Source organism: Lonchura striata, chromosome 9 (assembly GCF_046129695.1).
Source record: "Lonchura striata isolate bLonStr1 chromosome 9, bLonStr1.mat, whole genome shotgun sequence".
Classification (NCBI taxonomy): Eukaryota; Metazoa; Chordata; class Aves; order Passeriformes; family Estrildidae; genus Lonchura; species Lonchura striata.
The window spans coordinates 6332620-6357928 of NC_134611.1; the positions used below are offsets into that span (position 1 = coordinate 6332620).

General features: G+C 48.0%; 1 protein-coding gene across 8 annotated transcripts in view; it reads left to right on the forward strand.

Annotated features, from left to right (window-relative positions):
• The first annotated feature begins 5749 nt into the window (after positions 1-5749).
• Positions 5750-25309, forward strand: part of DOCK7 (dedicator of cytokinesis 7) — a 95121-nt gene continuing 75561 nt past the window's right edge. For all 8 annotated transcript variants that reach the window (XM_021542714.3, XM_021542721.3, XM_021542730.3 and 5 more), the window contains exons 1-2: positions 5750-5887; positions 14687-14792. In XM_021542714.3, the coding sequence (XP_021398389.2) occupies positions 5850-5887; positions 14687-14792 (144 nt within the window). In that variant the 5' untranslated portion in view covers positions 5750-5849. The remainder of the gene's footprint in view (positions 5888-14686; positions 14793-25309) is intronic.

The following is a 25309-nucleotide window of genomic DNA, read 5'->3' on the forward strand; positions in this document are numbered from 1 at the left end:
TCCAGCTGATCAAAGGAAATGGCTCTTCCCCTTCCTGCACCTTCCTGCTCTCAAATTTAATAACCATGCCCTGAATTGATAAGCCACACAAGGTACCACCTGGATATACACTGTAAATCTCCTGGGCAGGCAGACTGTGAGAGGGAAGATACTTATTTTCTGCTTTTTTTTCCCCACAAAAACCAAAGCTTTGATTGCCAAATAATCACTCAGGCAACCATAAATAATTGTCTGTAAAAGAGTTTTCTTCCCATCTACCAATACCTATTTCTTGCAGAGGGAGTGGGAGGGAACTGAGTTCAACAAACTCAAAACAAATGTCACAGAGTTCACACTTTCAGCATTTTAATGGCATAAAACCATCTCTGAGCTGCATTTGAATGTCATAAGGAGATTTTAAAAATCTGTGTTCCTGCAAAATATCATTTGTCTCTTCTTTATTTTTTAATAGGTAAACAAGGTGGGTATCACCAAGTGGCAATGGCAAGATTTAAAATTAGAGGAGATGCTCTGATTTATGGAGATACACAACATTTATCCTCCAAACACAGCAGAATGGTAAGAGAACACTGGGCAGTGGGGAATGAAGCTTCTGCTCCTGTTCCTGCCACTGTTCCACCATCAGTAATCTGCAATATATTTAGAAAAGCTCATTAAACATTTGGCCAAATGTGCTTTCCCAAATATTGTTGCCTGAGGAAAGCAGGCCTTGGGTCAAGTAGCTGGAGAGAAGGGAATTCTCCTCATTTATTTTTAGTTTCATTTCCTAGGGAAGTAAGCCATCTGTGGTCTGTTTCCCTCTGGAAAGTTTTGAAACTTCTCTGCCATTCAAGTTTGCAGAGCCTGAGAGCTGTTAAATAATTCCAGTTTTTGTGGGAGTAGCTGCTCAGGTAAAAAGAGACTCTGGAACAGGAAAAGGGGAAAGCATGTGAATTCAGGCTGTGTGAATTTGTGCATCCCTTCAAGCAGCAGTGAGGGTGAAAGGGGCAGCAGAACCTGGGTTGCTCTGATGTGGTTTTCCCCCAAATTAGCCAGCAAACTTCTGCTGGTACCACTCAGTCCCTCAAAATCCAGATTTCCTTTCTCTGTCCCAGGATTAGGGTAAGAAAGAGGAGATTCAACAGGATACTTGGAAGAGTCTGTGCCCAGGCTACCCTTAACGTAAGATCCTAGTTAGGCAAGAGGAAATAAAAGACATTAATGCCATTTATAGGGTGCTGAACTGGGAAAGGTTGAGAGCTGGGCTCGGGGTAGAAACATAAACTACAAAAATTATAAACATGAGCAGGAATTAATGGAAACTCTGTTGGGAAGACTTTGAGTCCTTATCTGGGAAGATTTAATTTCTTTAACCCACCTTTTGAAGAGAAGAAATCTTAAAATAAATGTGCCAGGAGACAGTGAAACAGAAGTGAAGCTGCCATCAAACACCAGCATATGAAGAAGGCTCTGGAAAGGCTGGGACAGTTCTGTGGGTCCATAAAGGAGATAACAGGGATGTCAGGGATGTAGTGAAGGCTGCAGGAATTTGGAGAGTCCTCCCTCCTTAAATCCTCTGGTTTCTCATTGATCCAGCAGAATTTGGGTACTGGGCAGCCTGAGGACAGCAGCACGTTCTCTCTTGCCAGAGCTGTCCAGAGGAGATGGTGTTTGTGCAGTTTGTGCCACACTGATGTGCAGCTCTTTGTATTTAAAGATTTGCCAAGAGAGGCAGAGATTTATTTGGCCCTTCCCGGGTGCTGCCAGGAGGTGGCTCCCTGAATTTGCAATCCCTATTTACGGCTTTGTTTATGGAATTACTCTGGACGCGTTTTCCGTGGAAAATGTTTTCCCTGCCTCTGCCCTGAGGAAGTTTACGTCAGAAGAACAAGGAAGCCCTGGGCTCAGGAAATAATCTGCTAACAGGCAAGCCAAGGATCAGTTCACTTGTCCAAATGTTTTCTGGCTGGGATCCAAAGGGATTTTTCCTGTGCATGACCTAATCTTGTAAGATTATTTCTATCAGGCTGAAGGAGTTACATCTGTGTTGGTAGGGTGCACTTACCAAATTTCATTATAGCCCAGTAAAAGTCATTCTCAGTTATAAAAAAAAACCATTTTAGTTGCATGCTTTAAAGGATGCTGGTGGTTTATGGACAGGTATCCTGGTGAATTGATTAAAATGCTGCTTCATTCTCCTCCTTTCAGTGTGAGAGAGGATCAGGGTCCTGTGTCCAGGCCATGGACTCCTTTTTGGAGGCAGGGATGTTCCCAAAGGCCGATGTGTTCTTCTATTGGAATCCAGTGTGGAATGAGCCAGGTTCCTTCTGTGCTTCCTAAAACATGGTGAAGAATTACAATGTGTTAAAGAAGAGTAACTATTCAGTATCCTCACAATGATGGTAAAGTTCCAGGTTTTACATTGGTTACTAGGTAGCCTCTATTCAAACACTAATTTAAATTAGCTTGGGCTGTCTGGAGGTATTAATTGCAAGTACACAGCCCCTCCACTCTTGATTAGTCTTCACCCTCACTCTGAGATACCAGACACCCTTGAGGACAATACATGGGCACAAGAAACTGTGCAAAATAAACAATTCCCTCCTGTTTTAAAAGAACATGGTTCCATCTTCTGCTGCAGGAAAACTTGCCACACCACTCTTGTTTCTGAACCAGAGGGATCTGCTAGTTCCTAAAGAATAATTTTTTGTGCAGCTGTAATTCCATGTAACAGGTTTCTCTGGTGGTCACATTCTCCTCTTTGCAAAGCTTGCTTGTTTCTTCAGACCAGGCATTTCCTTCAGTTAATTCACCTCTAAGATGACAAAACAAGAGGCAGAAGGATTGTGACTGTACCTGTAAGAGGCAACACTCACCTTAGTACCCAAAATAACGCCCTGACATCACCACATCAAACCCCCAATGTTGCCACCATTAATTTTTTATTTGGCATTATTTGATTTATAATGATCAAAGACTGCAATTTTTTTTCCTCTCTTATTTCTTCGTTTTTTCCTTGACTTCTCTTGGTTAATCCTGCATGCACTGCAAAATTAAGGGTCAATCTACAGAAGCTCTTGGAGTTTTTTGCAAGGTCACATGTACATACCTACCAATGTTAGTGATCTCTAACTGTTTGAACCCTCAGACATTGTAGACTTTTGCTGGACACTATCTGAAAAGTAATGAGGAATCTATTTTTCTGAAATTCATTGGGTATTGACTATTAATTGAGGGATTTTGCTTGTATTTAACCCAACTATATGGAGAAAACCTATTTCTCTGCAAAGTAATGCCCTCCTGATGTTAGGGTAATAATATAATAATATATATATTATTGATATATAATATATATTATTGGTATATATAATACAATGTAATATAATATGCTATAATATAAATTATTGAGATTATATATATTATTTATGTATATAATATATCTGTATTTATAGAGGTCCATTTTATATCCAGATGGGATGGCTGGAGCTCCTCTGACCCAGCTCTCAGCTACAGAAAAAATCAAGGAAAAGAAAAGGTGACATCAAAACTCAGCAAGTAGTGCCCAGAACCTGACCAAAGTAATGACTGACAGGAGGAGAAAATGAAACCTGAAGTCCCAAAGGTCTCCAGGGGACCTTGGATACTCCGTGCCCTGTGTGTCAGGGGCTGGGCTGCTCTTTGCACCCTCTGGCAGCAGGAAGAGTTTCCCTTCCAGAACTGCAGGATTCCCAGTTTTGGTCTCAGAGTTTGGGTTAGGCAGGGATATTGCATTCCAGACTGGTGCCATTTTGGGAAGAAAAAAGGGGGGAAGAGGAAACTTTGCTGGTGGTCCCTGAGGCTTTGGTCTCTGCTCTTGTGGGCTCAGATATGGGAATTTTTTCTCAGAATTCCAGACTGGTTTAGGTTGGAAGGGACCTGAAGGCTCATCCAGTCCCATCCCCCTGCCATGGGCAGGGACACCTTCTGCTATCCCAGGGTGTTGCAAGCCCCGTCCAACCTGGCCTTGGACACTTCCAGAGATGGGGCAGCTGCAATTTCTCTGGATATAAGGAGGCAAATCTCATCCCATCCACACTGTGTGAGGCCCTTCCCTGGTGTGCAATTCCACACGCAGGCAGCAACTCCAGAGCAAAAGTCTTTTGTCTTGGCAGATGTCTGTGGGATATTTCCTCCCCTCCCCCTTGGAGAAGAACATCCCTTTCTCAGTGCCTACAATAGGTCTTTGCTTCCCAGGATCTCTGTCTGTGTGCACGTGTGTGACACATGACAGCACCTTTGTGTCCTGGGGCACAGCCTCACGCACAGGGGATTCACTTGGTGGCTGCATTAAATCCCCTGGGATCGCTCAGACTGAGTGATATCACTGAGATATTTGCAGATGTTGGGGCACTGCCTGTGTAAGCACACACAGACAGCAAAGCAGAGGAGTTACACACAGCTGGAAATCAGCAGCTCCTGCCAGGGAAGGGTTGGTGTCCTCGACGTGAGGGAAACGTTCACACAACCCAAACAGATGGAGTGAGGGGAATTAACACTCCTGCTTTTGGACACTTCCTGGGTGACTATTAATAGTTCCCTGGTTTGGATTAGTGCACAGCATATGTTGGGTAGCAGGGAATTGTGTTATCTGCTAGATCGTGTCCTGGGCTCAGTCTTTTTTTGAAGCCACAAAACAATCCTTTTTTTAATGACTCCCCACCTTCTACCTCCTCTTCCCATTACAATAACCCCAAACCATGACGAGGTTGGAGACACTGGTAGTAATGGCATGTTTGGATGGGAAGATGGGTGGTACAGTCTTCCAGCCATCTCCTGAATCATTGTTAGGGACAATTTTTAGCCTTTTTGAAGGAAAAGATGGGATGATATGGGGCAGGATTGACTGGGAGCCCAGTTTTGTCTAGCCAAGGGACCTGGCTATGCTCTGCAGATCCATGACACCCAGGCAAGGTCTTAAACTGCACCAGGGGGGTTTATGTTGGACATCAGGAGGAATTTTTTCACCGAAAGGATGATTAGACATTGGCAGGGGCTACCCAGAGAGGTTTGGAGTCCCCAGCCCTGGAGGTGTCCAGGGCAGGACTGGATGTGGCACTCAGTGCTCTGGACTGGTGACAAGGTGGGGATCGAGCACAGCTGGGACTCGATGCTCAGCGATCCTGAGATTGCTGCCAAGGGTCGGCGTGGCAGCAGTTTTGGACCGAGGGCCAGGGAGCAATGCTGAGGAGCCTTTTCCCCAAACCAGTGGCGGATTCCCATCCGCGCCGAGAACAACCCCAGCTCTCGGTTCTCACACGGGAACAAAGCGGCACCGCGAGGGGAGCCCGAGGCCGGTGGGGCCGGGACCCTGGGGATGCGGACGGGGAAGGGATGGGGACGGGGATGGTGACAGGATGGTGACAGGGGATGGGGACGAGGACAGGGGAAAGGATAGGGCAGGGATGGGGACAGGAGACCGGAACACAGATAGGGATGGGGTGGGGATGGGGAAACGGATAGGAATAGAGACAGGGATGGGGACAGGGGACCGGGACACGAATAGGGACAGGGGCAGGGAAGAGGACGGGGACACGGACAAGGATAGGGATAGGGGACGGGGACACGGATAGAAATAGGGACAGGGGCAGGGATGGGGACAGGGGACCGGGACACGGATAGGGACAGGGGCAGGGATGGGGCCAGGAGCGGGCCGGCCGCGGTCACTCCCCGCCGTATATCTGCGAGGAGCGGCCCCCTGCGGGAAGGGGAGGCGGCGGCGGGCGCGGCGAGCGCCGGGGGTGGGAGCTGCGCCGCTCAAGTGCGCGGCTCGGCGGAGCATTACGGCGGCCGAGCGCTGCCCGGGCCGGCAGCGCGGAGCCCGCAGCGCGGCCATGGCCGAGCGCCGCGCCTTCGCCCAGAAGATCAGCAGGTACCGGGGGCGGCCGGGCCGGGCGCGGCCGCGGCGCCGCGCGTGGGGCGGGCGGGCCCGGCCGCGGGGGCTCCGCCGCTGCCGAGCCCCGGGGGCGAGCGGGCCCGGCGCGGCCCGCGGGCCCCCGCGCCCCGCCGGCCTCCGCGGGCGCCGGGCAGGGTCCGCCCGGCGCGGCCGCGGGGCTGCGGCCGCCGCCGAGGGCCGGGAGCGGGCGCGGCGGGCGCCGAGCGCGGGGCCGCTCCCCCGGGGGAGCTCCCGCGGGGAGCGGGGGAGGAGAGCGAGCAGGAAAGGCGAGGAAAGGAAAGGAAAGGAGCCGTGGAATTCCGCTGCCGCGAACAAAGGCCGGCCGGGCGCTTTGTGCAGCCCCTCCGGCCGCACGATGGGCGGCACGGCCGAGCCGGCCCTGCCCCGGCCCCGCACCTGGGAGGGGAGCGCCGACCTCCTTCCCGCTGGCTGGAAAATGGAGAGGGAGCTCCCTCCCAGCGCCTTCCTTTTGTGTGTGAGCACGGCTGCTGCGCTCCTTGGACGCGCGGAGCTGCCTGGGGCTCGCGGTGCTGAGCATCCTTGGGTTTCTCAAAGTTTGGTCATTTTTTGAAGAGGAGTAGTTATAGAAATTTACCTGCCAACGGCAGGTTTGTGCAGATTTACATTCCCAGTTAGGCGTGTGTTTCCGGGTGGGAACAGTTTTTCTGTTGGCAGGTCTGACCAGGTAGCCTTTGGTGACCATGGTACCTCTCCTACCTGTAACCAGCAGTGGAGTGAAAGCGAGATCCATCAGTAGTGCCAGAGAGCTGTTCAGGAGGATGTGGACAGTAGCAAAAGGAGTCTCATTTTCATGCCATTGAGTGAGAAGCTTAGGTACAAATAGATGCAGTTAGAGAAGCTGTGATGGAGAAGGGCCATGGGCCAAAAAAAAAGGAGGTCGAAGGAAAAGGATGGGTAGGAGGTAGTGACATCAGTCCCACTCCACTCAGGATCTGGAAACAGGTGAAAACATTTCTTTTCAGGTTCTCTGCACATTTAGATGTGCATCAGCCAGGGGTTAATGTGACAGATCAAGGAATGGGGAGAGATGGATTTGCTGCCAGACCATTTTTCCTGCTCCTTGGTTGTAGTCATGGGAATGTCACATGAGAGACAAGCCCTGGCTGTCAGAATGTCCGAGCTGTACAGCCCTGGCAGGAAGTTCAGTAAGGTGGCCCTGGGGTGACCACTGTGGTGCTCAGCAGTCCTGCCTGCTTCCCTGGGTTGTAGCACAGCTGTGCCACCTCTGGGCACCTTTTGGGCTAATCTGATCCTCTCCCGTGTTTCCCAGTGTGGTCTTCAGACAGGTCTGCTTCACCTGTGCCTGTAGAAGGACCCAGGTGCTTTGCAGTGAGGTCAGGGCTGTTGCATCTCCAACTTGCTTTTACACTTGTAAGATTGTTGTGTTTTCTGTGGGGTTTCCCGTGTTGTAGTGTCATATTCTGAGAAATCTCAGATTCCTGGTTCGTGACCTGTGCATCCAGTGCATGTGAAGACAAAAACTTGTGGGCAGAATGTTGCACCTGGGGATGCCCAGGCTGGGCTTCTGTCCTTCCTTCTCTTCCTGCCACAGAACTGCTGGGAATGTTGCTGTTCCAGGGGGTGAGAGATTGGAGCAGGCAGTGCACGGAATTCCCAGAGCTGTGCTGGTGGCTGCTGGAAGCCCTCCCCAGTTCCATTGTTTCAAGAAGAATAGATCCCTCACATTTTCACACTCTGCCCCCCGGTTTGGCTGACTCATCGAGGTAGAAGTAGCATTTGTCTTATTCACAGGAAATAGCCCTGCTGCTCTTGCTTTGCCTGTGTGCTCCAAATGGATGTCATTCAGATCCACCAAGACAAATTCCTTTAGTCCAGCTGCACGTTTCCAAACTGGCTGTTTCAGGAGAGGTAGAAAAACAAACATGGGATGGGCTGAGCTGTTTCTTGAAAAGCCCAGGGATGTGTCCTCAGCACACATTTACCTGCTGTGCTTTCTTCAGCCCCTGTGGTGCCCCTCAAGAGCATGGTCAGAATGCTGGTGCCATGCCCTTCCTGCTCATTGCATCCAGTCTTTAAGTATTGGGCAGAGTCAAATTAATTGCCCCAGCAGTTTCAAAATATCTTTTTAAGACTGTGTTACAAGGTGTCTTCATGTTTAGGTCCTGCTGAGTTTTTGCAGGATGGGTTTAATTTAGAATTTGGCCATCATAGGTACTTACTAATTCTTCTTGACTCCATCAGAAGGAACTCCTGAGTTAAACATATGCAACTAGTTAATAATATCTAAGATATTTCTAATTGCAATATCTGAAATGGATAATTTTTATTTAAAAATATATTGGTAGGAATTTTTTTAAGCTTTAGTGGATCACATCCTTCTGCAGCATCCTGATGCTTCTGTAGCAGCATGAAGGCTGTGGCTTCCACCTTAGTGTGAGAGCAGGGGAACTTCAGAGCCTCCTGTGTCTGGTGCACATTCCCAGCTGTGTCATCCCCAGCAGATGTTTTGGATATGGGGCTGCTTGGCTAAGAAATAGAGTGAGGAAAGCCCCTCACCAAAAGGGTCAGTTCTGAGTTTCTGGATGTCCCAGTAACTGGAGCATGTTGTATCCCAGCACTCCAGTGCTTCCTGGGACAGAGGAGAAGAGAGAAAGAAAAACTCCCCCTTTAAACCTGACACAGCAAAAACATTTACAGGGATAAACTCCTGTAGGCTTTCATGTGAGCCCCTGACCCAGTGCCTTGTCAGTGCTCTTGCAGCATCCTGAGGCTGGATTATCTGGGGAGTTCAGAGCTGCTCCTTCGGTCTGACCATCACCATGGAAGTGTCTTTGCTTGGAAGGAGTTTTGATCTTCCTTTCTGCTCCCACAGTGGGAGAGGATCCCTGTGGCTTGGAACAGCACATCTGCCCTGCCCTCTGTTTTACAGTGCCTGTCAGCCTCACACAAACCCCACAGTGTGATTTTTACTACTGCTCTGTATTCTGTTGCTGAGAATTTTCAGGTTTCCTGTGCCCAGCTGTCAGTGGAGTCCAGAGAAAACAGTTTTTACCTGGTGGGTCCAGCCCCCTTCCCAGGTGGTTCTGTGTGAAGAGGAACCCCATGAGATGCTGCTGTCTGGGGCTGATCCTGCTCCCAGACATTCAGTGACTTGGAAATTCCCCATCATCCAGGACTCTTACACTGCATGGGATTCCTGGAGTAATCACAGCTTGTCTTTATGGGTTTGAATTGAGGGGAAAACACTTGTGTTCACTACATTCAGAGAATCTTATTTCTGCTGCAGCTCCCTTTACACTGACACACTGTAAAAGGAGACTTGGGAAGGCTAAATTTGCATTTATGTTCATTTAGAGCCCTTTTACACTCCCTGAATGATGTGTCAGGGGGGCTGACAGCCTCCTTTGCCCAGCCCCAGGGTAAAGAGGGATGCTGTGAAGCCTGCACCCACTGAAACCAATAGCAGAGCTGTCACTGGATCCCAGGAGCGCCAGATCGGGCCAGAAGCGTGGTCACAGCAGAATATTCATCACAGTTTATTCTCTTCCCACATCCAGATGCCATTTGCATTGTCAAAACACTGTCATGGAGAACTGAAAGGATTTTTAGCAGGAATTTCAGAGCATCCCTTTCCTGTTCTCCCCAGAAGTCCCACTGGCTGTCCCCGTGCAGCCTCTCTGGATGTCTCGTGGGGGAGTTGGCAGCGCTTGGGAAGCCCAAGAAAATCCCTGACTGCTTAAAGCAAGGGAGAAGGCAGGGAAAAACTTCACAGAATTCACAGAATCCCTGGGTTGGAAGAGACTTTCAAGATACCGAGTCCAACCCAGCCCCAGCACCTCAGCCAGCCCCTGGCACCCAGTGCCACATCCAGGCTTTTTAAACACACCCAGGGATGGGGACTCCCCCACCTCCCCGGGCAGCCATTGCAGAACTTTATCACCTTTCTGTAAAGAACTTTTTCCTGCTCTCCAGCCTGTATTTCCCTTGGCACAGCTCGAGGCTGTGTGCTCTGTTCTGTCAGTGCTGCCTGCAGACAGAGCCCAGCCCCAGCTGGGCACGGGCACCTTTCAGGAGCTGTGGGGAGCGCTGGGGTCACCCCTGAGTCTCCTTTTCTCCAGGCTGAGCACCCCCAGCTCCCTCAGGGCTTCCTCACAGGGTTTGTGCTCCAGCCCTTCATCTCCAGGGCTCTGTCACAGAGCTGCTTCTCTGGCCAAGGTTTCCTCCTTTGGTTGGGTGTTTTTAGCTTGAGGTGTGACTTTGCTGTGCTGCAGGATCTAGTCTTGTGGTGGTTTCCTCAGTCAGTGTCCTGGGAGCTCACTCTCTCCACTGCAGCCTCAAGAATCAAATAGGATCAGAAGAGCACCACAGGCAGCGTTGTGTGATGTTTTCTCTTTTAATCAATGGTGAGGAAAAAGGGAACATGTTGTTGCTCATCTGTGTTAATTTAAGAACCCACACACGCCCTGCAGCGTCAGGATCAGGCTGGGCATTTCCTCAGCTGGAAATCAAACCCATTTCACTCCAAGGGGAAGGAGTTCACTCAGAAGGAAACAGGACCTGGGGTTTAGGAGGAAGGGCTGTACTGGCAGGGTGGCTCCAGGCCAGAGCTCTCCCTGCGTTCCTGGAGCAGGTTCCCTCATCCAGCAGAGCTCCCCTGGGTGGCTGCAGGCAGGACAGAGGGCCAGGTCCTCTCTCTGCAGAGGTGACACTCAGCCAGTGCCACTGGGCTTTGGGGTTGACATCCCAGCACAGTGAGTCAGGAGGATGGATGCCTCCAGCCCCTGCTGGCTGAACAGAGGGTGATGCTTTCCCTTGAAGAAATAAATGATGTGTAAAGGCAGTTTTCTCTCTCTGAGACAGAACAAGCAGCTCTGATGGGAGGGCTGAGGTGCCTTGCTGTGCCAGGCTGCCTTCTCAGAGCTCCCTGGGTGTGCAGTCCCTGCACATGACCCCAGGCTGAGGAACAGGCTGGAGTAACACTTCTGTCATTAACAGGATGGGGAGAAGCAATTTGCCTTGCCCTTTCCCAGTGGAGAGGGCTGTGGAAAAGGGAGACTTCCTCACATCACCCCAGGCTGGCCCTGACCCAGCTTTGCTGGGAAACAGGAGAGTCTCTGACCTTGCTTGGCATCACCAGGCAGATCTTAGGGAGATTTTTTTTGGGAAGGCAAAAAGAAGAACTGATAATTCCAATTTGCTGCTTAAGCTAAAAAAATGTTAAAGAAAAAAAGGAACAATTTTTGGGTTTGACCAGGCAGGGCACATAGAAAGAGAAATGATTTTTGTGTGTAGTAGAGAGCACTTGGGAGTGCAAACATGGCTTCATTTTGTTGTTTGCAGCTCGGAGTACTTGGAGAATGACCAGTTTTGTTTTGCTTTAAGAGCCAGTTCCAAGAGGATTTTTTTTTTTCCTCTTCTTTGTGTTTTTTTTTTTTTCTTTTTCTGTGTGAACCACATGTACACATAATAATTAACCAGTGAAGAAGGTCAGAAAGGAAGTAACTTGGGATGATGTACTTTAAACATAGACATTCATGAGGCTGTGGGCTGTAATTAACTGGAATGTTTGTCTGAGGTTCCCAGGTTACATGTTGAATATTAGATAAGTTATTAAAGAGGCAATCCTTTTAATTATCAAAGCTTTAATGGCTCTTCAGCTCTATCAAATTATTATTTTTTTTTTTACATTTGGAGAATATTTATTTCTCTTTTCTTGATGGGGTTTGGTGTAACACCAGCATTGCTTTGGGTTAGAAATAGTGCTCAGGGTTATAGTGTAACCCTGTGTATAGTGGATTGCTGGTCATGAGCAGTTTGTCATGGACAAACAGCCTCTGGGAATGCAGGAGGAGAAGACAAGTGTGTTCATAGAGTGATGGAGTGGTTTGGGTTGGAAGGGACCTTAAAAGCTCACCCTGTGGTCAGAGACACCTTCCACTAGAGCAGGAGTTATTTGTTTTAGGGAAACTGGGGACCTCTGGCAGGAAACAGTGAGGAAGCAGCCCTAAAATAAGTCAGCTGAGATATTTTCTCAATGTGGAAGTGCTCATTTGGTTCTCCAAAGGTTCTGCTCCTTCTCTGGAGTCGGTGATCAGGGTGAAGCACATCTGCTGAAAGGTGATTCCCAGCTGGAACAGCTCTAGAAAAGCCATTGGGTGATCAGGGGAGCCCAAAGGCTGGAAGGGGGCACCTGGCAGGTAGAAAGGAGTGGGAGAGGGCTCTTGAATCTGATCATGCTGCCACAAACCCAAAGGGGTATAGATCACCCATAAATACATCTGGAGATCAGGTTTCATTGGGAGATGGTTTCTGAGTGTCAGAGGCACGATGCTTTCCCTGGGGAAGTGGTGTCCAGAACCTCTGTGAATGCAGTGACACAGAAAGGAGTCAACCTGAGCTGTGGATTGACCTGCAGGCTTGAATGAACAGCAGCAGCTCCTGCAGATTCCACTCAGGAATTCTGGGCTTACACACTCTCCATTAACTTCACGTGGGAAGAGTTTTGATGGGTGCTGGTGAAAGCTGGAGAGGCAGGAGTGCTTCAAACTTGAGAGTAATGCTGCTTCCTTGTTGAAACCCATTGGAAGTTCAGTTCTGACTTGCTGTGGTCATGCTTTGGGGGAATTTTCAAAATCCAGTGAGGTCATTAATGGGGCAGCAGCACAGCTGATCAGTGCCACCCTTTTGTGGCACCACATTCCTTCCCCTGTTGGACACAGAGATGCCCTGGGGTTCCTGAGGAGGAGCCAGGCACAGCTGGGGTGGCACAGCTGGGGACAGGTCCCTCCTCTGGCTGGACTTCCCATCTGTAAACAATGCCTCTTGAAAACGGGGAAGGGATTTTAGGTTTTCCTGTTGTGCTGGTCTCTGATTTTTCCTGCCAGGGCTCTGTCTGTGCCTCGTCAGGAGTGACACAAAACACAGCAAGTGAGAGCCTGGTGGAGAGCAGAGCCTGTGTGCATCCTGGGGACAAGCTTGTCCATCCTCAGCCACAGCTCCATGGTGTGTTTTCCATGCCAAGCAGCCATTTTAATCCATTCCAAATTTCCCTACAAAAGCCAGCAGCACTCATGGTTTGCTCTCACGTGTGTCTGTGTGTGCACACGTGGTGGGAGCAGGGAGATGCCTTTTCCTGGCTGTTCCCTGTCCCCAGCAGGACAGAAGCCACCCACCAGAAGTGAAAACATCAGCTCCTGTGGATAAAGGCAAACATGAAGGAAATTAATTCTTGCAGCCAGAATACATAAAACTTGATTTTTTTCCCCCCTCCTGTAGTCTGCTTTTTAAATAAGACAAAATAATGCTTCCTCTAGCTAATCTTACATCTATCCTCTGGCCTGAGGACACATCTGCTCCCCATGGCAGCCTCAATTATCCCAGCCAGTTCCCTCTCAGAGTTCCTTTCTCTTCCACTGACAGCAGTTGCCTCCAGCTGCCTTCATTGCCCACCAGCAATCCCAAAAGCAAGAGCCCATCCTGATGTCCAGGATTAGCTCAGGACAGGTTTAACCATCTCCTTGACAGGATTTTAGCAGCTCGTGTGCTGTTCTGATAAACAGCACAGTCCCCTGGTGAGATCAGGAGTCTCTTAGCCATGAGGATGCTCAGAGATCAGTGATACAACAGAAGAAAAATCACCCCAGTCCTTGCAGCTTGTTCCTTGCCTTATGGGCTGGTTGGTCTCTCCTTGGAGCTGGGAGTTTGCTCTGGGAGCCAGAGCTGCCAGCAGCGCTGTGATGTGGTGAATGACACTTGGAGTGGGTTTGTCACTAATAAATTGGGTGTTGACTCCTGGAGAGGAGCATTTGTGTTGGCGAGGTCCTGCAGGCCAGGGGTACTCAGCAGCTTTTCAGCTACACTGCTTTTTTTTTGTGGAAGCAGTCTGGGTTTTGGTTTGCTTTTGGAACAAAACCATTTCCACCCTCCTCAGAGGCCTGGCTGTCCCTGCTGAGAGGAGCTGCAGCTTCCTGCTGGGATACAGGATGGAGGGCTGGGGATGGGCCTGTGGCTCTTTGTTTAGACAGCCCCTGGCCATCAGCATTTCCCTCTGTTGTGCTCCTCTTCCCCCTTGCAGGTGGCTTTACCCACCTGTTGTGTTTTCAGCCTTACCAGAGACAATCTGGCTCTTCAGCCAAAGTGGAAAACCATGGAGGGTCACAGCTTTCACCCTCCAGGCGAGGAAGGGCTGCTCTGTGCTTTCCATTCCTGGTGAGAAAATTACCCAGTGGTGGAATTTCTGTCTGGCAGAGACACAAGGCTCTGTGCCAGTGTTTCCTCTGCTTGTCACCTTTACCTTTCCTACACAGGAAGGGAAACACCTTTTTGTTCTGACCCCGTCATTTATTTCCTGGTCCTTTGTCTGATTGTGATTGCAAGCCCCAGAAATAGGCAGAGGGATGAAAATGCAGAGTACAGGAGCAGCTGTGTGACCAGGAACTGCTGAAGGGTGAGGAGAACTCTGGAGAAGAGCTTTTTCTTGGAAGAGCCTGCTGGGAACAACTTAATTTGTGCTCGTGGTCACGTGCATTTTATTGCCACAGATGTGCACAGAAGAGCAGTTCACAAAAGGGGAGAAAAAAAAATAATTGCTGTTAAAAATATGTATCTGCAGCTTTGTGAGAGCTTTGTGATTCCTGGGAATTTATTATGTAGGATCTGTTCCCAGTGGGCAGTGACACCCTTCTTGCTGTGAGCAGTGTCTGGTTCCATTCCAGCACGCAGGGAAGTGTCCCTGCCCCATCCCCAGGTCCCTGTCAGAGGTGACTGTGTCCCTGTGTCCCTGTGTCGTTGCAGGACCGTGGCAGCCGAGGTCAGGAAGCAGATTTCGGGGCAGTATGGAGGCTCCCCACAGCTCCTCAAGAACCTCAACATCGGAGGCAGCGTCTCCCATCACACCACTGTAAGTCATTTCTGGAGCAGGGCTTGCTCAGCCTGCTGTCCACACTCACTCCACCCTCGGGAGGAAACTGCTCTGCTGACAGATTGTTGATGGAAAAGGCTCTGATAACACCAAGGACAAAATTCCATGCAAAACCCACCAATTTTGGGGATTTCTATGTTGCAAATCAGTTGGTGTGGCTGGGAATCTGTGTTTGTGCAGAATCTTTGTAGGACAAGGAGCTTTCTTGACCAGATATTAGTTGTTTTATCCCTAACCAGCCTGGATTGGGCATTAAATTCCATGTGTGTGTGGTTTCCTGCATGGAGAGCTCTTTGTTCTTCAGGTTGCTGTTTTCCTGTCCTTGTCACCCTGAGAGCAGGACCACAGCAACTCATCTGTTCTTCTGAAGTATTTTAAATATTATTTTGCAAGTTGAGTGTGGCTATTCCTCAGGAATGCATATTTACTTACAAGTTTACAGCCCACTTTGAAGAGTTGCATTGTCACAATCACCCTTTCTGAAGGCAGACTTTCTTGCATGGCCTGCCAGTAATCTTCCAGATTTATTGTGGTAAACAGTTCAAGAGTGAAACAAACTTTTTCAAGCTGGAAATGTTTGATTTGGAGTCTCAGTTCAGGTCACAGCAGTTCCTTTTGCTGCAGTCAACTTGGAGAATAAATATCAGAGCATCTTGTTTTCTTCAGAGAGGGGTGGTTAGGTCAGGCAGGGCTGGAAATGTGCCCTGAATTTGATAGTCTGTGCAAGTGTTGTGAGTTTACAAGAGTTCTTCTCTTTGGAGTGGGGTCCTGTAGTGTTTCCACAGTTCCTGGGGTTGTGGGAATGAGTCCATGGGAATTCCCTCTGCTTCATGTGCTGTTAAAGCTTCCTCCTGTGGAGCACAAACGTGTCCTCAGAGCAGAGTGTCACCTCAGAAGGGACCTCCAGGCTGACCTCTGGCTCAGAGCAGGGACTTCACTGCAGGCACAGACTTCATCTGTGAGACCTGGCTGTGCCAGGGCACTGGGGATGGAGGAGGGCTGGAATTCCTGTCATGCCCCAGGAGCTCAGGGAGAGCAGAAGGTTGCTCTGCCAGCAGCCTGGTGGGGACTGAGCAGGTTAATGAGAGAAGGGTTAATGAGAGAAGGGTTAATGAGAGCTGCTGCCCAGGCTAGTGCCTTATCTCAGTGGCTCTGCTGGGCTGTGCAGTGATCATGCAAAGCCCTGACTTGGCAGTTCTGGATGGTCTTTTGCATAATCCAGCATTAGAACAGGGAGGGTCCCCTGCTATTAGCTGGAGTGTGGAGCTCTCAGGGTCACTGACTCCACTTCCCTGCAGCACTGGGAGTGCACTCCCACTGGAGATCCATCCCAGGAGCTGCTGGGCCTCCCTTGTCCCACCTGTGGTTTCATCTCGGAAGGAGGTGGCCGAATTGCCTTTCTGCTCTCATAAAGAGAGGTGTCTTCTGTGAACCTCTGCAGCTGCTCCTCACCCAGCCATGTTTTTTATCAGTTTCCCCTTGTATCACCTCCTTTCACTCTGAATTGTCTTTTTTTCCACTTTTTCCTCCTATTCCTAAGGTTTTTCCATTCTGACACCAACCAAATATTCACACTCAAAGCTTCAGTCCTGTTGATCTTCACATGTAATTTTTGATACAGGATCAGACTTGTTGGCCATGGTATTATCAGTAGCTGTCATTACCCTGTTGGCCTGGTGTTTGCTAGTGAATATATGCAAGAATCTATAAAAATGCTGGAAAAGGTCATGCTGGCTGGAAGCAGGCTCTGAGCTTTTCCTATCAAGCTGCATTGTGTGATGGCTGCTGTGATAAGCTCCCAGTTTGTCACATTAAATTGGGTGCTGAGCAGAGATGCTCTGCAGAAGCCTGATTAACACGGGGTGATGGTTTGTAGGAGATAGTCTGTAGGAAAAGTCTATTTAGTTAAGTCATGAGTCTGTATCCTGAGGCTGCATAATACAACAGAGGTTTGCTTGTCTGAATTTTGGGTTAATTTCTCTCCCCGAGGCATCCGTCAGGATCTGCTGTGCCTGCCTGGCCTGGTTTGATAATCAGCATTATGCAGAAGGAAAGCATTGCTGTGTGAAGCTGTGTTTGCTCTGGAAAACTTCACTTCTGTGTAGCCACACTGGTTTAAAAGCTAAAGTAGGGCATGTAGTGTGGGAGTGAATAGGAAATTCCTACTAAAATGTTGTGTGGTTGAGTTTCAGTATCTCCACAATGGCAGCTGGTTGGGATTGGGGAGCTCCAGCCTGCCAGAGTTCAGGAATTATTTGGCCAATGCTCTGAGGCACAGGGTGGATGGTTGGGGTTGTCCTGTGCAGGACACAGGACTGGATGATCCCTGCAGGTCCCTTCCAGCTCAGGATGTGCCATGAGCCTGTGGCTCCAATGATGGTGCAGATGTGGTCTCATGCCCATCTTGCTCACTGTGCTGAGAATTCTGCTGCAGGAAAGGTCAGCACTGATTCTCTGATGGTTTGTCTGAGAGTCTTACCAGCCCAATGGAGGTATTTTGGTGGAGAAATGGAGATTTTGTGCATGAAGAGTCTTCAGCACTGTGCTTGCTTGGGCCTCTTGTTTCTTGTCAGCTGAGGCCACTGCAGGGATGTTCCCCACTCCACAGGCTTGCCCGTGGTTGAACCTGGGATAAATGCAAAAACCTGTCAGCTGAATTTTAGCAAGTCTCCTCCCTTTTGCCTCACAAGCAGCAGACAAAATGCTGCCAGAACTGTTTCTAATTTGGTATCTGGTAGAGCTGGGGAGAAGACACTGCTTTCAAATGAGTTTATTATTGTCAGCCTCCACCCTTCTGCCAGTTTAGGAGCAGCTGATTTTAATTGCACATTCCTCAAACCCCAGACACAGGTCCAAGGCCCTCAGAGGGTTTTCCTGTGTAACCCACCCAGTGTGCCAGGCTGGGATCCTGGCAGGATGCAGTCCCTGAGATGTTTCTTTTTGCAAGCCACAGCAGAAGGCACTGACAGTTTAATGTTGGGATATAGGAGCTGTGAGCTCAGAGAGTTCCATGAAGGAGGGATTCTGTTTTTGGAGTTCTTTTTGCAAGTCTCCCCAAGCCCACTGGTGAGTGGGGTGTGCATTTGCTCCTTGCTGGGTGTGCTCTGAGTTGGAATCCATGGGCTGTGCTCACCTTGGGTGCCTCCAGAGGTTCAGCATTCCCTGCTGGGAGCTGGAGCTTCTCCCCAGCAGCCCCACTTGCACTTCCTCTGGGAGAATTCCCCAGCATCTTGCATGATGGGGAATTTGCTGTTTGTTTGATGAACCAGGCTGTTTACTGGTGGCCATTATAATCCCTCATGACTAACCACTTTCTTTTCTTCCCAAGTTTGTTTTTTCTGTGGAGCAGCTCCTTGTGCTCATTTAACTCTGTCTGCTGAAAGAAGATAAAGACTTAAAAAATCTTGGACTTCTTTTTTTCACTTTTGAGTGCCAAGGATAATAATTGAAATGTCTTTTGGTTGTTGTCCAAAACTTGATTTTTTTTCTTCCCAAGAAAAATTTATCTTAATTTAAAAAAATATTTTCAGGTATTTTTTTCTATTTCTTTACATAATTAGAGGTATATTTTAATGGTTGGACACAGTGCAATGGTCTGGTTGACAAGATGGTGTTCAGTCCCAATGTGGGCATGGATGATATCTTGGAGGACTTTGCCAATCTTAATAATTTTGTGATTTAATTAGATGAGCAGCTTTTTGCTAATCTTGCAAATAATCAGAGTGAATGTACATTCAGTTGTTTTGTAGAAAAATAACAGCTTTTTCCAAGGGATTGGGGGTAATACTTCCTGCCTTTTGATGTATGTTACAGCAGAGATTATTGTTAGCATGTAAAGTAACACTGTTATAAGAGATACTAATTAGTCTAGGAGTAAAGGGGGTCTGGATTCTTGGATGTGATGTGATCTGACCATGTCTGCTCTCAGCACTTCATTTTCTCCCGTAAAATGAAGGTGCTGACATTTACATATCTTTGTAAAGCACTGCTGGCTTTATGGGCATTATCTGGGCTAATTGAGGCTTTGTCTTGGATTTATTGGATGTCAGACTTTGGCCATGTATTCAAAGATAGCATCTAATTATTCAGTAAGTGAATATAGGTTCCTTTGTATATTTCCATTGTTTATTTTAACATAATTTAAGAGAAGAAGAAAAGGTGATTTGAGCAAATGAATGGGAAACACAGCAAAGGAAAACATGACAATGTCCTGTGTGGCACTGAAAGGGCGTTTTGGAGTGCTCAGAGCCAAGTAATTTTATCACCAAAAATTGAAAAGGAGAATGAGCCAAGTCTTTATGCTGTCTCAGGGCTGATGAAGGCTGGATGGTACCTCCCATTATTTGTATTTCCTGGAGGTTTTGCCCTGCCTGGCAGGATGGTTTATCCTCATCAGGCAGGGGAGGATGGGAGAGGCATCCACATCCTGTGCCCTGCCTCCTCCCCTTGGGGCTGCTCACAGTTACCTCTGCTCTGGTGCAGGCACTTTCTGTAGCACATGAAAACTGCTCCCTTTCTATTGCTAAAGGCAGCAGTGAGCCCTGTGGCAAAGGCCAGGGGTGTTTCACCTGTTCAGGTGAGTCTGCTGTCCCTGGAAGTTGCTGAGTCTCTGCAATAACTTCAATAGTTCACGTGGTAGCAGAGATCAATACTCTTAACTAAATGATATTATACCCAGTAATTGTTAATAGACAGGCTGGAAGAGCTTGGAGGTGCTCACCTGGAGAGGAGAAGGATCCAGGGAGGGCTCAGAGTCCCTAAAGGGGCTCCAGGAGAGCTGGAGAGGGACTGGGGACAAGGGATGGGGGGGCAGGACACAGGGAATGGCTCCCACTGCCAGAGGTTGATGTTAGGGGAATTTTCATTTTCTGTATCAAAGTCTTTGTGTTCTCCGAATACTCTCGGTGAAATTACACAATTTTTAGTCATCAAGATCTTGTCTTCTTACCCGTCCTTGGAGGCATAACTCGTGTCTTTCTAGGGTTGGTAAGAAACTGCTTTAGTATTCCCAGATAACTAATTAATCTCTGATTAATATTAATATTTCTATACCCAAATGGCTTCCTACATTAGCAACCAGTTATCACAGCAAATAACCTGGCAGTATTTGTACATAAAGCATCTCACTGGTTTTGGGACTGGCTGTTACTTGTGACATGTAGGATCCTTCTTTAGGTAGGTGTGTTTGTAATAATTTCACAGAACCCCAGACTGGTTTGGGTTGGAAGGACCTTAAAGCTCATCCTGTTTCAACCTTGACACCTTCCACCATCCCAGGTTGCTCCAAGCCCTGTCCAGCCTGGCCTTGGACACTTCCAGGGATGGGGAATCCTTTTCCTTTCATTAGAGGCTTTTTCTAACTCAAGCATTGTGATAGAATTTGCCACACACTGCAGATCTCTCAGAGTCCAGATCTTACAACTGAATGTTTTTAGATTTTAAAAATGGAGGTTCCAGACACAGAGAATGCTTACAACCGTTTTTGGGGCACATTTGCAATTCGGAAATGAAGGACTTCCATCAGCTGCTCTCTGTGGTAATGACATCTCACAGAACACCATGCAAAAGAAGGAGTAAGAGGCAGGGCAGGAGATGGGGAACTGCATTCCAGAGGCAGTGGGGAGGTAATGACTGCACTTATGGCTGGGGAGGTGTCATCCCTGGTGAGCCTTGGGAGCTGCCTGTGGTTGATGGAGAGCAGAGATTGCCTAGGAATCTCCTTGGTTCATTTGAATATTTCCATGTATTATAAATGCGGCCAAAAAAATGAAATGCAGGAGTTCTCTGGGCTCAGGAGTATGAGTTTTTTGAAATGCAGGGATGGCAGCAGACAAATTTGTGAGTCTTTGAATTTGGATCCATTTGGGTTATTTTTGGAGTGCTTAGTTGAAAGAAAATGTCATTTTTGCAAGTAAAACATGTTTTTTCATTACTTGAGTGTTGTCGGTGGTTAATATTACACTGCTCATGTTTCAAAACCTCTTAGAGTGACTTGCCTGTAGTTCACACTTAAAAATCGATCTAGTGACTGTTTAGCAAGCTTATTTCTTTAAATTGTTACCTTCTTTAACCTGCCTGCAAATTGTAATTTTGTTTTTTTTAGCATATTACATTCTCACATTTATTCTGAGTCCTCCCAGTATGTCAGATTTGACTCCTGTTCCCTGAGATACCGGTATCCCTTTAAGGGTGACAGGATTTTGCCACAGCAAGCACAGGCCATCTGCATTCCTGACTGCTCAGCAAGGGAAGTCCCTGTTTGCCCTGGAGACCCAGAGATAGCTGAGAGAAGGCTGGGGCTGAGCTTTGAAATGTTAATCTGCTGCTTCTGTCCTTCCAAGATTTTGCCCAGGGAAGGCAGTGGGTGGGAAGTTGGTATTAATTTAGAATTTGGAGCTTTGGTACAATCTGTTGAAGTTTTAGCACGTTATAAATCGCTTAATATTTAAGGAGGTACTGAAGTTAAGATGGAACTTTGTCCTGGTTTCAAAACTGGCAAGAAATATCACCCTGATTTTGAAGAAGTGCTTTAGCTGCCAAGTAAAAATAGCAGTCAGGATCCTCCCTGTGATGAGGAGCTCTCTGCAAGGTTAATTTTTCAAGGTCCCTTATGGGATCCTCACAGGGAGTTTTACTCCCACGCAGGAAAGGAGGCAGGAGGAACAACCTTCCACACTTTGCCATTGTCATTTTTACAGAGCCCTCAATTGTCCTGTGATCCTCACATGGGCTGGGCCCTTGGGAATGATGCATCTTATTTGAGCTAAAAGGGAAATTGGGCTTGGATTGGGCCACAGCAGTTGGGTTCAGATCCTTGTTGTGCCAGATGCATCCTGCCAAGCTCTCATGCCATAAGCTCTCAGTGCTCTTGGGGCTCCCTGGAGGTTGGACATCCTGGGAGGGCAGAGGTGAGGGAGGGAGAAGGAAATGGGAGGGAATGTTGTTTTCCATGCCTGTGCTGTCATACACAAGCTGGAATAATCTGCAGGGTCATAGCAGGGGTTTGAGTGTGTCACTTCCAGTGTGTCCCATGAGACATGTGGGTTGGGCAATCCCCTGTGCCCAGCTGGCTGTTTAGGGAAGGGATGGGCTAAAGTCCTCCAGGCAAACCTGGGAATGCCTGTGAACATCAGGGCACTGTGCTTCAGTCAGTCCCTGTGAGATGGAGACAATAATTGTCCCTTTTTCTGCCCTAGTTGTTACTGAGCTGCTGTGCAGTGCCCAGGAGAGCAGATCTTGAGCCTTCAGGTACCTGCACAGGTGCAGGTCTTGTACAAACCTGACCTCTGCATTGTATTTTTTGTTTCCCTGTGTGAGCTTTGCAGTGTGGCTCCCTGGGTGTAGCTTTCCCTGCTCTTTATGCCTTTGTTCCCTTTGTTATCCCTTTGGGCTGCCTGGCTGAAGTGAGTGAGGGTTTGTGTTACCCTCCATGGAGTGATGCCACATCCCCTCACTGAGGCTCCTGCAGATTTGTGCAGGTGCTTTTGGAAGTGATGATGATGATGCAGGTAGGTGCTCAAAAAGAAGAAATAAATAGGAGAGAGACATGTGCACTAAAACTCCACAAAAATACAATGTTTGCTGTCTGGAGAAGGGCAAAGTCGATAGGGAAGGCAGTTTGATTTTTCAGCTTTTAAGAGCATGTAAGAGTGAAGAATAACACAACCTTAAAGAAGAAAGCTTGAGTGTCCCCATTGCAGGAGAGCTGTAAACCTCTGAAATAGGGCTTTGTCCTGCAAGTGCTGGGAGCCAGAACTGCAGCAACACAGGTGCACCTCTGGAAACTGCCTGTTAAGTGGGTTAAAACATCCAATCAAGGCTGCTGGCTGAATTAGCTGGTTAAACATGTCTGTGGTCAGATTAAGGACATGTAGAATTGGAATTTTTAATGTATATATATTTCCAAGTGAGGGGTTTGATTAGGGTTAGGGTAAGTCTGAGAGAGTGAGTCCCTTTTGATTTCTTCTGTACTTTCAGATTATCAGTGCTGTGATAAACACAGTGTTTGTGCTGGCAGGGAGCAGGTTATGCACCTCTTACTCATCCTGAGCTGCCCTTTTTCCCCACATTGTCCTCCTGTAGATTTTAATGGCACAGAACAATGCTTGCCATGAGTGGGGTGGCAGTGCCTGATCCTGGGATAAAGACTGAATGCAAAACAGGTTGGGGAATTGTCCAAAATTCCATCTATAATTACAGCCTGCACAAAATTAAAGAGTATTTTTTAAAAGAGCAGCAATTCTGGGTGCAGCTTTCCTTTGCATATTTTTAGCATGTATTTGCTGTTCATTTACATTATTCTGTGGTCCTGGTGGGGAAGATGCTCTGGGCTCTTGCAGCCTTTGGTTTCTAGAGGGTCTTAATCAACTCAAGAGAAATGGACCCCAGGCCAGGATTTCTTGCAGTAACACTCCAGTATTCCCCATCAGGTTTATTAGGGGAGACCACACTGGAGTCTTTCAATACTTAAAGGAGGCTTAGAAAAAATAGGAGAGTGACTTTTTACACAGGGAGAATGATTTCAAACCAAGAGGAGAAATTCAGATTAGATATTAAGAAATTCTTCCCTGTGAGAGTGCTGAGACCCTGGCACAGGGCAACCAGAGAAGCTGTGGCTGCCCCTGGATCCCTGGAAGTGTCCAAGGACAGGGTGGACATTGGGGCTTGGAGCAGCCTGAGGTAGTGGAAAGTGTCAGGGTTGAAACAGGATGAGCTTTAAGGTCCTTTCCTGCAAAACCATGCTGGCTTTATCCTCCTCAGCTGTTGCTCCTTCCTGCTGCAGCAGATTTGAAACCTTTTCATGTGCAGCTGGCAGGACTGGCAGTTCTTTGGTGGCTGAGCTCAGCTGTAGCCCAGTGTCACACAAGCAGCTGTTGGATGCCTCTTGTTTGTCCTGGTGCCACAGGAGCTCAGCTGGGCTGGAGGTGAGATGGCAGAGCAGGTTCTGCTCCTCCAGCAGCAGTGAGGCTGATTGGGATGATGGGGTTGGGTAACCTGGTCTTTACCTGAGCTTGTGCACGTTTCACCTGATGGGTTTGTGTGGCAATTTCAGGTGACTGATGCTTTGCCCAAGTAACACTGGAATAGCCCCTGGTATTTTGTGTGTCCTTGTCCCCATGCACAGCTTTGGAGTGATGCTGGAGCATGGAGCAGGACAGGGGAAAGGTGAAACCATTGGCAGCAAGAGCCTTGAGAGGAGCTCTTGTGGTTCTGTTCACACATGGGGGCATCTTTTAGGTTCATTTTCCTTTTGGTGCATTTATTCATCCTTCTTTCCTCCTCCTCTTTCATCACTTCTTCCCCCACAAATATCTGAAGCCTAAAATAACGTTCTTGCCTTTTATCTGCCAATAGTCTGACACCAAGTAGTTCCTCTCCATAGCCATGAATTTATGTTTGGCCTCTTTGCTCAGGTGCTAGACAGTATTTCTGACTGCACAGATGGTGAGTCTAACACAGGCCTCTGGGCTTGACTATTATGTTTGTTTACATCTTCATGGTACAATAATAACCCAAAGAGACAAACTGGAAAATTGGGAAGTGCAACCTTGGGCCTAATCCTGAAATGTGTGAAGGGCTTGGAAACCCTTGGAAAGCACGGAGAGCTTCTGAGCACTGCCTGCCTTTCTGGATTGGGTGATTTTTAACTGGCATGGCCACTTCATCCTTCATCTCGTGTCCAACACATCCCACTGCTCCTGTAGGACAAGGGCAATTTGAGATGTGGAATGCCAGGGATGAGGGGACCTGGTGTGTTCTGGGCTGTGACAGCCTCAGGCCCTCGGTCCTGCATGTCCCCATGAGCTCTGTGTTAATACTGAGGAGGCTTTTCCTCATCTTTTTTGTAATTCTGTTTAGGGTAAGTGGAGTGGAAAGATTAGAAGGGATGAGGGGTAGGTTCCTGTGTGTTAGAGAATCACAGGTGAATGAGTTTGTGCAGATTAAAACACAACACTTGCACAAGCAGCTTATGTGGCAGCACATTTCTCCCTCTCTTAGGATTTTTCACAGAGAGAAATGAAAGAGAAAACAATTTCTGTTTGTGCTTCTTGTTTTTCCCGTGTGGAATGTGTTTGGAGAATTGTTTACCTGGGGTGATTGCTTGGTTGGATTCTGGTGAGGATTGAGCCTATGGCCAATCCAGCCCACCTGGGGCTGGACTCTCCAGAGAGGGTCATGAGTTGTGTTAGAGTTAGAGAAAGTAGTATGGAGTCTTAGTGTCTTCCTTTATATAGTATATTAATGTATTTTAGCATAGTTAAAATAAAGAAATCATTCAGCCTTCTGAATTGAGTCAGAAATCCTCATTTCTTCCCATTGGGTTTGCCTGCATTTACAATAAGCTCACTTCTGGAAGATCCCTCAGCTTTGGAGCTGCCAGGTCAGAAAGAGAAATAAAAATAAATCTTAAAATGTTAGGGCATAAAAACAGGATCAGCTAAGCAGCTTTAAGTCATGCCATGAGGTTTCCTTGCCCCTCTGGGGGTGCTGCCAGT